The 13298-nt window shown below is 53.8% G+C and overlaps 2 protein-coding genes across 2 annotated transcripts in view; both read left to right on the plus strand.

Annotated features, from left to right (window-relative positions):
• Positions 1-4619: 4619 nt before the first annotated feature.
• NFKBIE (nuclear factor of kappa light polypeptide gene enhancer in B-cells inhibitor, epsilon) lies at positions 4620-12758 on the plus strand. The gene is given in 7 exon segments (XM_011960329.1): positions 4620-4760; positions 4762-5402; positions 7721-7823; positions 8527-8749; positions 10090-10178; positions 10345-10584; positions 11658-12758. Coding segments are annotated over 7 exon segments (1503 nt in total). The 3' UTR covers positions 11724-12758.
• A 291-nt stretch (positions 12759-13049) lies between these two features.
• Positions 13050-13298, plus strand: part of SLC35B2 (solute carrier family 35 (adenosine 3'-phospho 5'-phosphosulfate transporter), member B2) — a 3807-nt gene continuing 3558 nt past the window's right edge. The window contains exon 1 of the mRNA XM_011960318.1: positions 13050-13165. Coding sequence (XP_011815708.1) covers positions 13128-13165 — 38 coding nt within the window. The 5' untranslated portion in view covers positions 13050-13127. The remainder of the gene's footprint in view (positions 13166-13298) is intronic.

Consider the following 13298-nt stretch of genomic DNA (forward strand, 5'->3'; position numbering starts at 1 on the left):
CCCCCCAAACTCCGCCCTCCCAAGCCTACCTAATAACCACCCCCCGAAGGGGTAAAGCAACAGGGACTCCCCACACCCCTTCCCCGCTCCCAGCCCTGCTCACTGCACCTCCCTCCCGCACTCCCATCTTGGGAGAATCTATGCCGCAACTCCTCTCCATCTGTTCTCCGTGGACTGTGTCCCCGAGGTTCAACCAACAGCACCCCCAAACACGCACACATCTCTGGTTCCCCCAAGTTCCTGGGGCACAGGAGTGGGGAGAGGAAATTGATCCTTGGAACCCTAGGGAAGATCCTTACTCCCGGTTGCATGGTGAAGGGTTAAGGCAGAAGCTAGACTTCGAGAGGAATGGAATAAGGTGAAAGGGAAGAGACTGAAGCTAGAGGTGGGAAAGGACTAACAGAGGGCAGAGGGAGGACATTGGAACCGGCCTTCACTGAACCATCTTCCTTCCCTAAAAGAGCAGCTCCAGAGAAGCAGTGAAGTGTGTGCAATGCCCTATGCTGGAGGGCAGGAAACCTGAGTTCTAATTCTCAATTCTGTCTCTGTCATTAAGGAGTTATACGACCTTGGGCAAGTGCCTTCCTCTCTCTGAGCCTGAATTTCTTCATCTGTGCAGTGAGGAATTTGACTGGACAATTTCTAAGGCTCCCACTTGTGGGTGTAGGAAGCAGGCCAGGCTGAGCCACTGCAAGCAGGCTATCCTTTCAGGCCATCCCACATTGCTCTTCCCTGCATTCCCTGGCACAGCAGGAAGGACCCTGACATTTATTCATTCATTAATTCCTGGATGTCTCCATTCAGTAAACAGGTGTTGGATACCTATTGTGTGGCCAGTACAGAAGTGAAACACAGTTTCCTTCCCTCAAGGAGCACAAAGTCTAATGGGGAGAAAAGAACACGAAAACCAACCATTATGAAGAATGTAATAAAAGCCATGCATGATCAATCTTGCGCATACACAGTTACTGTGGAATCCTACTATGTGTCATCAGAGTCTTTGACATACAGTAACTGTTCTCCCCAATTACTCATAGGGAACCAAGGCGGAGGGAGAGTGAATGGCTTACTCAAGGTCACCTGCTAGCACTCACAGAGCTAGTCCTAGAATTCAGATCTTTCCCACTCAAAAGTCTATGGGAATATTTGTGGGTAGGAAGTTGGTTTGGGGCAAAGCCTCGATGTCTGATTTTGGGGGATAGGGTACAAGCACACTGATCTGCCCAGAATGTACCTTCCCCTTATTGGGAACAGCCACTGTTCCCACCCCTCTAGTACACTCCTGGCCCTGTCTTCGTTTTACTGCTCTTCCCTTTCCAGGCAGGTGAAGGTGGCTCTCTGTCCACCTATTGCTTAGAGCTATCCAGCCTGCATGGCCCTCTCCAGGTTGATGGGTCCATTCTCCCTGCCAAGAGGAAGGTGGCTGTCCAGAAGAGGCGGGGGTCTTGTTCACTCCCTTGGCAGAGGCAGAATCTCACTTGGTGACTCATTCCAGCATCTCCCGCCCATGCTTTTTGGGAAGCTGGCCTCACAGCTAACTCCAGCCCATCTTGTTCCAGTTTCAGCCCCTTCCACGCAATTCAGTCCTCACTGCCCACAGAGAGCAGAGCCCCTAACCTTGGCCTTTCCAAACCCACAGAAGATCCTCTCGTGCTCCCCATTTAGGCACTATAATCTTCCTCTTGACACTCACCCCCACTGCCTTCCTGTCTCCACTTCAAAGGGCTTTGGAGGAGGGACAGTTTAGCTCTTTTAGCCAGCCCTAGAGCTCCCAAGAGACAAAAGGCTACCCCTGCTTTCTCCATTCACACACAGTACCCTTCCCTGGAAGCTACAGGAAAGGGGGGTGAAGGAGGAGGGGGCGGTGGAAGGAGCCAGCTGACCGGCTGGTCACCATGGAAACCAGGCCTGTTTCCTGAAGATGAGCCTAGCTGGGGTGGGTGGAGGGGGGGAGTGGGGGCACAAAGGGAACCAGAAAACAACAGAGAGAAAGACCAGAGGCCCAGCCTCAGAGAAGACTGGAGCTGCGGAGACGAGGTCAGGTCCCTAACCATGCTGTGGCCTAAGTCAAAGTCCCCAAGTCACGCTTTCAGATAACACTGTTATGGTCCCTCTCCCCATTTCTGGAGTGTTGGAAAGGATTCCTGTCAAGAGTGCAAGCTCTGGTACTGGGGCCAGTCGGTGACTCAATGCTGACCTCATGTGGCCATAAAAGGGACTGCCACACACCTGTTATGGCTCAGGGCCAAACACCTGGCTGAGTTGAGTGGGTTTTTCCTTAAATTCAGACTCCGTATGACTAAAAAGGAGGTCCTTGCACACTCGTGAGTTCTTACGTCCTTGCAGAGGGCTCAGACACTCCCACCCTATGTGGTTTACATCTTGATAAAGAAAAGAAGCTTTCACTAAAAAATATATAAAAGTTTTGGATTACATCAGAAGCCATCTCTGCACTTTCTATTTTACCTTGAGCAAGCCAACTCACCTCTCTGGGCCTCAGTTTCCTAGCATTAAAATGTGGATGATAGTGTCAGATTTTGTATAGGTTTTTTTGGTTTTGTTTCTGTTTTTTGACTGAGTCTCACTCTGTTGCCCAGGCTGGAGAGCAGTGGCACGATCTCAGCTCACTGTAACCTCCACCTCCCAGGTTGAAGTGATTCTCCTACCTCAGCCTCCCAAGTAGCTGCGATGAATTACAGGCATGTGCCACCAGGCCCAGCTAATTTTTGTATTTTTGGTAGAGACAAGGTTTCGCCATGTTGGCCAGGCCAGTCTCGAACTCCTGACCTCAAATGATCCACCTACCTCAGCCTTCCAAAGTTTATAGGTGTGATTACAGGCATGAGCCACTGCGCTCATCCAAATTTTGAACCCAGTTGGTCTGGGTCTGGAGTTTATTACTATACTTTTGCTGCAGCCTTTGAGGACTGGAGAGGAACATGTCAGGGGAGGACATCTGAAATCATGCTGACCCAAGGGAAGGAGATGCTTCAATTTGCCGGGCCTTTCCCCTCGTGGCTCCTCACTGGGCTTCATGCTCATCACATCCTTCCCACTCTGGTCCTACATGGGGTTGAAGAACAGTGGGCCATCTTCTCCCCTCAGCCCTCCCCCAACTCTTCTGTCTCCAATCACCCCCTAGAGACTAGGTCCTTCTCCTCTCCCTATCTCTCTTCCCTTCCCATTCTCAGTTCAAATGGAACATTCCTTACCTCTCACCCCACTGAGTAGCTGGCCCCACTGTGTGCCCCCACAACACCCTGTTCTCAGTTCTGTCTTATCACAACCACTCTGAGCTGTAGTTGCCAAGGAGCTTTTTTAGGACCATGGGATTTTTTTTGTTGGTCATAGGGGGGTGGTTATGGGTTATTACTGTGATAGTCAGTTTTGCTTCCAATAGAAAGAACAAAGTCAGACATTACAGGAGATCTTCTATACATGTTTAACAAGTGGGTGAATGATGGATGAATAAAATGAGGTTGCAGGGGAAGGGCAGTGGGAAAGCTGGCCTCTCCCCTGCAAAACGTTGCTATCTACACTCATCCACCTTCCTTTCCCCAATGCTGGAGATGGAAAAGCTACATGTTTCCTTGGGGATAACCCTGTAAGGGCATTGCTGGCGCTAGGCTGATAGCACTTGGAGTAGTGGGGAGGAACAAGGGAATAAATCATGGAGCGTGGGCTTAGGGCTCACTTGTAGTGGGGTTCTCCCACGGCCTTCCTAGGCCCAGGGACAGCGAAAGAGGAAAAATGTTTTCGTACTAAGATTGGGGCTGTGTTGGGGACCTGAGCAGAGTGCAACCCAGCATGTCGGGGGCCTCCCCAATCTGACCCCACTTCCTTGACTGCTGGGGTTGACCAGAAACTGTAACTACCTAAGGCCAGGGTTTCACCCTTGGAGGAAGAAGAAACCCCATAACCATTTTGCTTTTTAGACAACAGTCTCCATGAGAAGACGCTCTTTCCAAAAAAAATTTTCATGCCCAATTCCATGTGATGTAGGACGTTGACACAAGAGACCGTCTTCGAGGACCCAGAAGAACTGCTCCTTTAAAGATAATGGGAGTCCCCTTTCCCTACCAATACTCCTGGGCACTGATAGGGAAAGATGAGAAAGCAAGAGAAATTGAGATAAATGGGCAGGGGATAGGAAGCAGTGCTTCCCCAACCCATCACCTACATGCTTTCCCCCAAAGATGCCAGCTTGTACAGACAATTAATAGATATTTCTTTTAAAACAAATGAATGGTCCAGGCCCAGTGGCTCGCAGCCTGTAATCCCAGCACTTTGGGAGTCCGAGGCAGCCAGATTGCTTGAACCCAGGAGTTCGAGAGCAGCCTGGGCAACGTGGCGAGACCCCCGTCTCTACTTGTAGTCCCAGTTACCCGGGAGGCTGAGGCAGGAGAACCGCTTGAACCCAGGAGGCGGAGGTTGCAGTGAGCCGAGATCGCATCACTGCACTCCAGCCTGGACAACAGATCAAGACTTGGTCTCGAAAAAATAAAAAATAAAAATAAAACAAATGAATTAAGAAATAGACGTGACAGAAGGAAACAGTACATGCGTGGAACTAATGAGTGAAGGAGGAAGGGGGAAACAGTGAATGAATGAATGAGTGAATGAATCAACGAAGGAGTGAGTCAAGGCCAGGGAACCACAGACTCCAAGCCTACGCAGAGCCCGGGAAGGGGGATTCCGGAGGGGCGGGGCCTCTTTCCGGAAGCGCCCGCCGGGGGCGGGGCGGGGGCGGGGCCATCCGGCGTGCAGCGACCCTGTTGGTCCGGAGGGGCGGGGCGAGGAGGAGGACCCGCTTGGGCGGTTCGGCTGCCCACAGTAACCGCTGGGTGGACCCGGCCAGCGCTCCGAACCTTGTCCTTGCTGTGCGCCGGCCCCTCGGAGCCCCACAGCCCGGGAAGGAGGCCGCCGCGGGCCGGGCGCCCGCTCTGCCAAGCGGACCTGCAACCCGGAAAGGCGGCGCGGCAGAGCCCGTAGCCGGATCCTGCTTAGACCAGGCCCCCGCGGGCCAGCGCCGCGGGCATGTCGGAGGCGCGGAAGGGGCCGGACGAGGCGGACGAGAGCCAGTACGACTCTGGTATTGAGTCTCTGCGCTCTCTGCGCTCCCTACCCGAGCCCACCTCGGCTCCCGCCTCCGGGGCCTCGGACGGCAGCCCCCAGCCCTGCACCCACCCTCCGGGGCCAGCCAAGGAACCACAGCAGAAGGAAGACGCGGATGGGGAGCGGGCTGATTCCACCTATGGCTCCTCCTCGCTCACCGAGACCCTGTCCTTGCTGGGGGGTCCCGAGGCTGAGGACCCGGCCCCACGCCCGCCACTCCCCCACGTGGGGGCGCTGAGCCCTCAGCAGCTGGAAGCACTCACTTATATCTCCGAGGACGGAGACACGTGAGTATGGGGGCTAGGCTGAAGCGGGATGCTAACTCTGGGCCTGCCCAAGAGCCGCAACAGGCCGAGCACCCCCACTCCCTCGTGAGGATCCTTCAACTCCCCATTCACTCTTCCAAACTCCAGACTTAACTCTCAGCCAACTTTTGAGGTCCAGCCAGGCCATGGCATCATCTCTGTTCTCCCATTTCGGGGTGGGCAGAGCTGGCAGGACCCTTAACTCAGGGACCCCAGCCAGCATCTTGGAAATCTACCAATAATCCACCCTTAGGAAGAGAAAATTCCCCTGACCGAGTCCAGTTTTTTTGTTTCTTCTTGCTGGGGAAGGGGACATCCTTATTTGCTCAATATCTGGGATTCCCAGTTCCTGACCTCAGAATGCTCTGTCTCCAGGAGCAACAGGTGCCAGTTACAGGTTGCCAGTAGGGGCCAGGAAGCTAGGCGTGGGGGTGCCACCAGGGTGTAGGATTGGGGCTGGTCCTCAAGAGGAGGGGGTGAGCCAGGCTGGGGCACTCTTGCCCCAGCAGACAGACAGGCGACTGGCTGCCCCAGCTTACTTCCTCCTCTGCTAAGAAAGGGGAAGTGAGGGCTAGAGTCAGCGTCCCTGATATCCTCTACCTCCAGAGACCCCAAGTCCCACTAACTGTCGTGCCTTACTCCCTCACTTAACCCTTCCTCCTCCATAGCCAGGTGGAGTTTTGTGGGAGTGGGCCAGAGAGCAGCTGAAGTAAAAGGCAGTTGTGTGTGATGGGTTGGCCAGTTGAGGATGTAGCCCCCAGGAAGAAGAAAACATTGACAGAGGAGGGAAAGGTTGGGATCTGGGGATGAGAAATAGAGTTGGGGAGGGCTGGAATCCCTGATGAAGGGTGCTCATATAAATAGGAGTAGGGGAAGCAGGAGGTGGCTGTCCTAACCTGCTTTTTGGAGATGCAGGGTCCCAATCCTGGGTGGCCATTGATAAAGATAGCTGGTGCACACAATGGGTGGGAGAGGAGTGACCCAGTCCTTTCTGTACTCTGCCTGGATCACCAGCCCTCAGGTCCAGAACCCCAAGGTTTTGCGGGCTGCATGCAAGATACCTCTGATGACCTTTGATCAAGGAGAGGGGACTTTTGACACTGCCGTCTTTTGTTAGCCTCTCAGCCCCAGCCTTTTCCATCTCTAGTTAGAAGCAGGTGTTGTGTCCAGACTGGGTGTGTGTGTGGAAGGGAGAAGTGTCCGGGCTTCCCAGCGAGTCCCCAGAGAGGAGGGGCACTTTCCTCCCTCCATTGGGGGTGTCTGGGCTGTGGGAGGTATGGAAGTGGGAAGAGGAAGTGGGAGGAGGGGATACTGGGGAAGAGAGGGAGGTGGCTGCAAGAATGTGACCCAGAGAGCAGGCCCGGGCCTAGGGGATTTCCAGAGCAGTTCCTCCCTCCCTCCGTCACTCTCCTGGGCCTCTCCTGCTGCCTGCCACCGAAGCCTGCCGCCCTCCTCCCCAAGCAGTCCCCTCCCCAGGCCAGACGGGCCTTTTAGCCAAGCTACCCCCCTCACTAATGCCCCAAGGCAGCTGTCCTGGCCTAGACCCTCCAGCACTGGCTTTCATTTTCCCCACCTGATGTGGGGAAACCCCAAGACTGGAACTTCCCCTCCCAACTACCCCCATTACCCCTAGATTAAGGTTCTTGGCCCCCTCAACAAATACATTTTCTGCACTACAAAGACCTCCTCTTGGAGGTGCACCAGGAATGGACGGCATCTGTTAGGCCCAGCCTGGTCTGTGCTATCTGAGAGGTGTCTCTTGACTCCCAGGGAAGGGCAGCAGGACAGGATGCTGCACTGTCTCCTTGCTCCTCTTCCAAGAGTTTCTGTGTCTCTCCCTTGGAATGTGTAACATTGAGTTGCTTGGGGGTATGGGGTGACCCTGCATCTGTCTCCTTCTTTCCTGTGAGCTGGGGTAGTGGGGTGCTCGGCCCTGGAAACCCCCTCTGGACTACTTCGGCAGCTTTCAATTTGGCTTTGAGCTGCAGCTGGCCGGGCAGAGCCCTGAGGGCAAAGAGGAGTGGATGTGGGCAGGCTGGACAGGAAGGCCCTTGTCCTGTCAGCACCCTGCCCACATGCCCACCCAGCCAAGGCCCTCCTGAAGGCCAGCAGTGGGAACTTGGAGCCCCAACCCCTAGAATCCTGGCTTCCCACACCAACCCTCACTTCCTGGCCCACACTGTCACTTCCTGAACCTACCCTAGCTAGTTAAAGTTTGATGTGTTCCTTCTAACCCCAAGACCCCAACCCACTCCCTCTGGCCTGGGCCCTAACGCTAAGCCCTGCCTCTGCTCCCCTAGGCTGGTCCACCTGGCAGTGATTCACGAGGCCCCAGCGGTGCTGCTCTGTTGCCTGGCTTTGCTGCCCCAGGAGGTCCTGGACATTCAAAATAACCTTTACCAGGTTGGTGGCGAGAGAGGGTTGTGCCTAGATACCTGTTTGTGCCCTGGCAGCCATCCCCAGCAGCCACACCAGTCCAAAGGCTGCTCACTTAGGAAACCATATGCCAGACACTGAGCTAGAAACTGAGGAGACAGACACAAGTAAGACATGGCCTCTGCCCTGAGGTGCTTGCAGCCTGGGCTGGGGGACTCGTATCAACAGCTAAATACACAGCCTGGTGACAAGAGTTGTGATAGAGACACATACCAGCTGCTATAGGGTCCAGTGTCTGTGTGCAGCAGCCAGGGAAGGCGTACAGAGGAGATGACATCTGAATGGAGCCTTAATAGAGAGTTTTGCCAGGGAGAAACTGCCTGGTGCCTCTCTTTCCTCCTGCAGCCTAACCTCTGGGGGTAACATTCCCACGGGGTGAGGGGCTAGACTCTGCCCCCACATGTCCTTTCTCCAGGGCCTAAGGTGACTTACAAGAAAAGCAGGGAGCTACTTTCTTCACCTTGCTTCCAGAATTGGGATCATAGGAGCTTGGCAGGGGAGGGGGTGACAGGGGAAGGGCTTGGTAGTATTTCCTTGGAAGAACAGGCTATGGCCTTAATAAGCTGCTTTCAAAGAAGATGCTGGGAGCTGGTGATTCTTGAGGCCAAGCATGTTCCCAGAGGTGGGAGCATGCTGCAGTGGCCCCATGACCCTCTATTTGTGCCTCCAGACAGCACTCCATCTGGCTGTACATCTGGACCAACCAGGTGCAGTTCGGGCACTGGTGCTAAAGGGGGCCAGCCGGGCACTACAGGACCGGCATGGTGACACAGCCCTTCATGTGGCCTGCCAGCGCCAGCACCTGGCCTGTGCCCGCTGCCTGCTGGAGGGGCGGCCAGAGCCAGGCAGAGGAACATCTCACTTTCTGGACCTCCAGCTGCAAAACTGGCAAGGTGTGGACAGTCTTAAGGGCCTGTGGGATGAGGAGGGCATAGGAGATAGGGACCCCACTCTTGGGGAAGGGAGGGTCCCAGCTTATCCATTGGTGCCCCTCCCACTCTAAACGCATAGATATTCCGTACATCTTTGCTAAATGAATGAATGGATGATTTGATTTTGAATTTACCCAGTACCTACTGTGTGCTGAGCAGAAAACTAAATCTTGCCCTTAAGATACTTAGTTTAAGGGTCGGGTACAGTGGCTCATGCCTGTAATCCCAGCACTTTGGGAGGCCAGGGCAGGCGGATCACAAGGTCAGGAGATTGAGACCATCCTGGCTAACATGGTGAAACCCCGTCTCTACTAATAATACAAAAAATTAGCCGGACGTGGTAACGGGCACCTGAAGTCCCAGCTACTCAGGAGGCTGAGGCAGGAGAATGGCATGAAGCCAGGAGGCGGAGCTTGCAGCCAAGATTGGGCCACTGCACTCCAGCCTGGGTGATAGAGAGAGACTCTTGTCTCAAAAAAAAAAAAAAAAAAAAGATAGTTAGCTTAATAGAGATTAGATGACCTGATTCATTCATTCAACAGAAATGTACTGAGGGTTTTCTATGTGCCAGACATTATCTTGGGAGCTACACCTGCATCTGGATGCAAAATAGAGAAAGGTTGAGACGAGCAATAAATATAAGAAGTGAACTATGTAATATGTTAAAAGGAAGTAAGTGCTGTAGTAAAAAGTAGAGCAGAGTGAGAGGAAGGAATGTGGGGAGTAGGAGAGTTGATATAATTGTTAAATATGGTGGTCTGGGAAGGCCTCATGGAGCCAATGACATCTGAATAGGGCCTTGAAGGAGGTGAAGAATGTAAATTTGAATCGAAATCTCTATTACTAAGCAAGGGTCAGGGGTGTCCAGGCCAGAAAGGAGAGCAAAAAGGCCAGGGGGGCACACAAGGAAGTGGCCACTGAGAAAGGGCTGGGGGCATGAGGATCTTAGGTGGCTTTTCAGAAAAGGTGGCTTTCTGGGCTTGAGGGCAGGTTGTGTGTGTGTGTGTGTGTGTGTTGTGATTTGTGTATAGGAGGAGGGTGTTCTTTGGGGGTGTCACTCAGCAGCCTGACCCCTGAAGCATGAAAGTTTCAATAACATGACTCTGAAAAGGTGGAAACTTTGAGTCCCTTAGACTTTTGAGGGGGTTTTGGGGTTTGCATTTTAACAGTCTTGTGATTAGAGACATTGAGTGGGCAGTGAGTCCCTTGGGGCTGAGTGATAGGGAGGTCCCAGAAGAGAGGGAGTTGGTGGATGCAGATCAGCAGCCCTCACCCTTACCCTCACCCTCACCCCATCCCAGGTCTGGCTTGTCTCCACATTGCCACCCTTCAGAAGAACCAACCACTCATGGAACTGCTGCTTCAGAATGGAGCTGACATTGACGTGCAGGTGAGGCAGCCAGCAAAGCACTGCCCAGCCCAGGGCCTGCCCCCACCTGACACAGCCCCAAGCCCCTGCCCAGCAGTCAGAAGTGGTGGCATTCACCTCCTTACCCAGAGCCCAGGCCCAGCACACTCCCTCTGAGGGCCTTGGCTGACATCCTTATTCCTCCCAGGAGGGCACCAGTGGGAAGACAGCGCTGCACCTGGCTGTGGAAACCCAAGAGCGGGGCCTGGTACAGTTCCTGCTCCAGGCTGGTGCCCAGGTAGATGCCCGCATGCTGAACGGGTGCACACCTCTGCACCTGGCAGCTGGCCGGGGCCTCATGGGCATCTCATCCACTCTGTGCAAGGCGGGTGCTGACTCCCTGCTGCGGAACGTGGAGGATGAGACGCCCCAGGACCTGACTGAGGAAGTAAGAGGCATATGCTTTGCTCTCCAGGGCCTCACACACCCACAGCAGAGAGGTTCTGTCATTAGCTGAAAGGGCCAGGGAGTCAGGAGTCCTGGGGTATAACCAGGACTCTATCACTGACCAACTATGGGAACTTGAGCCTGTTTCCTTAGTTGGTCAGGACCAGGGAGCCAAATTTGGACTCCCACAGGGACCCTGCAGTTAAAGTGAATCAGTGAAGTTGGCCAGGTATGAGACCATGGTGTAATGAGGCCTGTAAGAACCCAGAGAGCCATCCCTGAGGGTCTCTGTACTCAGCTTGAGCACAGGCTTACAGAGCAGGAGTGTAGGCCAGTTTTTTCTGGTCTTGGAATTTTTTGGGAGGTGAAACCCAGATTTTCTGTACAGTCTTTCCTATTTTTAAATGTTCAGTGTAAGGCCGGGCGCGGTGGCTCAAGCCTGTAATCCCAGCACTTTGGGAGGCCGAGACGGGCGGATCACGAGGTCAGGAGATCAAGACCATCTTGGCTAACCCGGTGAAACCCCGTCTCTACTAAAAATACAAAAAACTAGCCGGGCGAGGTGGCGGGCGCCTGTAGTCCCAGCTACTCCGGAGGCTGAGGCAGGAGAATGGCGTGAACCCGGGAGGTGGAGCTTGCAGTGAGCTGAGATCCGGCCACTGCACTCCAGCCCGGGCGACAGAGCAAGACTCCGTCTCAAAAAATAAAAATAAAAAAATAAATGTTCAGTGTATAAAAGAAACCTAAATGTTCTACGAGTACCCAGCACCCCCTCCACCACCCCCCACAACAACAAACAACTCTAGGTCCATGAGCTGGATCACCTCTAAGGTCCCAACTAAGTTGGATATTCTGGCATTATCTTAGAAAAGGAAGGCTTGCCTAGGTCCTTAGGGCTTTGCCAAGCCCAGAGGGGCCACTATTTTGAGGATTTGTATGAAGATTTGTTCCCTGATGGTCTTCAACTGTCATTTAGTGGGGAGGGAGTGGCCCAACAGGTTTCCCTGGGTCCCCTTTCCCAAGTTGCCTTTTCCCGTGTCCTCTGATCTTGCTTCTCTCCATTCTCCTTCTCAGTCCCTTGTCCTTTTGCCCTTTGATGACCTGAAGATCTCAGGGAAACTGCTGCTGTGTACCGACTGAAGCCAGGCAGGGTCTGGGATCCTCGGGGCTCCATCTCTTTCCATTTGGAAGCCGGAGTCATAACTGCTGCAGTTTGGGCCCAGGCTGTGTGTTCTTCTGGTGCCCTAGGGACTGCTGTCGCCAGAGCCTGGGGCCAGCCAGTACAGTCCTGAGCTGAGGAGGAGGGACTGCAAGTGAGAGACAGCCAGTCTGGAAGGAAGAGCTTTCCAGGTGGACAAGGATTCTTGGAAGATCCCCGAAGTCCCAGGTATCCTGGGTGAAGCCTGTTTGCCTCTCTTGAAAATGGGAGGTGCTCTTGTTTCTACCCATGTTGGGTCAGGCTGAAACTGCCAACCAGTGGGAAACATAGACTCTCCTGAGTGAGAAGAGACTGAAATAGGAGCAAGCAGAACCCTGAGGGGTGTCCCATCTTATTGCTATTGAGGACCCTTAAACACTGCTGTTTAAAGACTTCACAGAGAAGGTTCTGAACTGAGCCACTGGGGAAGGAACTTTCAGTAACATGACACTAAAATGGCAAGAGATGTTAAAAAAAGCTTTTCCCTTCTAGAGCTGTTTTGTGCGCATGCATGTCTGTGTGCATTGGGGCTTTTTAGACAGGCCTGCCCTGTGACTTTGTCGTGGAGGCAGAGAGAAGGAAATTGTCCCCTGAGCATGGTAGGACCTTGCTGGGTGGGGTCAGAGGCCAGTAGTCCCTAGGCCTTTCTCTGTGTCCAGCACAGACCCTGTCCTTGCTGTGGAAATGATGAGGGATAGAGAGGAGGAAGAATGAGAGGACACAGGCCCTGGAGCCCTCACCACTGCCCTGGGGGCTGCCATCTGGAGGAGCCTGGGGACAAGGGTAACCCAGGGAGGCTGGGCACAAGGGAGCTGACTCTACGTTTTTCCTCCCATTCCTCACCTTCGAGGGCCCTGCTAGGTCAGCCCTATGCTGGCATGAAGAGCGTGGGGCAATAAACCAGCACAGTCGCTGACCACTCATCCAGTGAGGGAGACAGCCGTTAAAAGCATAAACATCCAAATAAAGATGTCCTTACAAGTTGCAGTGGGTGCTATGAAGGGAAAAGAATAATGGGAAGGAAAAGGATGGAGTTGGTAGAGGGTCATGCTTTGGATGGTCCGGGAACCCCCGCCTGAGGAGTATCATCTCAACTGGGATGTAAGGATGAGTAAAGGGATGGGGGCAGAGCATTTGGGGGAAGGCCTGTGAATTAGAGGAAATGAGAGCAAGCCAGCGGGGCTTCACAGCGGGTGAGTGAGTGGGCGAGGAACGCTGGCGAGGCCATGTAGAGCCTCAAAAGTCATGGGAAGTGAGGGGACAGAATTACTATCCAGCCAACAAAGGAAGGAGACACCTTCATCCCGTCAGAAAACAGGGGAACTAACACAGAGGAGGGTCTTGGGATGCAGAGCCTCAATGTCCTGTCCACAAGATGGCAATGGTCACCATGACCTCTGGGACGCTTATGAAGGCCAAAGGCGATGACGAAGCACAGGGGAGGCGCCGGGCGGGCGCATCTTCAGGGCTGGGGGGCTCCCCGCGCCCAGGGGCAGCCCAGCTCGCCGGAACCCGAG

The sequence above is a fragment of the Colobus angolensis genome, unplaced genomic scaffold (assembly GCF_000951035.1).
Source record: "Colobus angolensis palliatus isolate OR3802 unplaced genomic scaffold, Cang.pa_1.0 Scaffold51, whole genome shotgun sequence".
NCBI lineage: Eukaryota > Metazoa > Chordata > Mammalia > Primates > Cercopithecidae > Colobus > Colobus angolensis.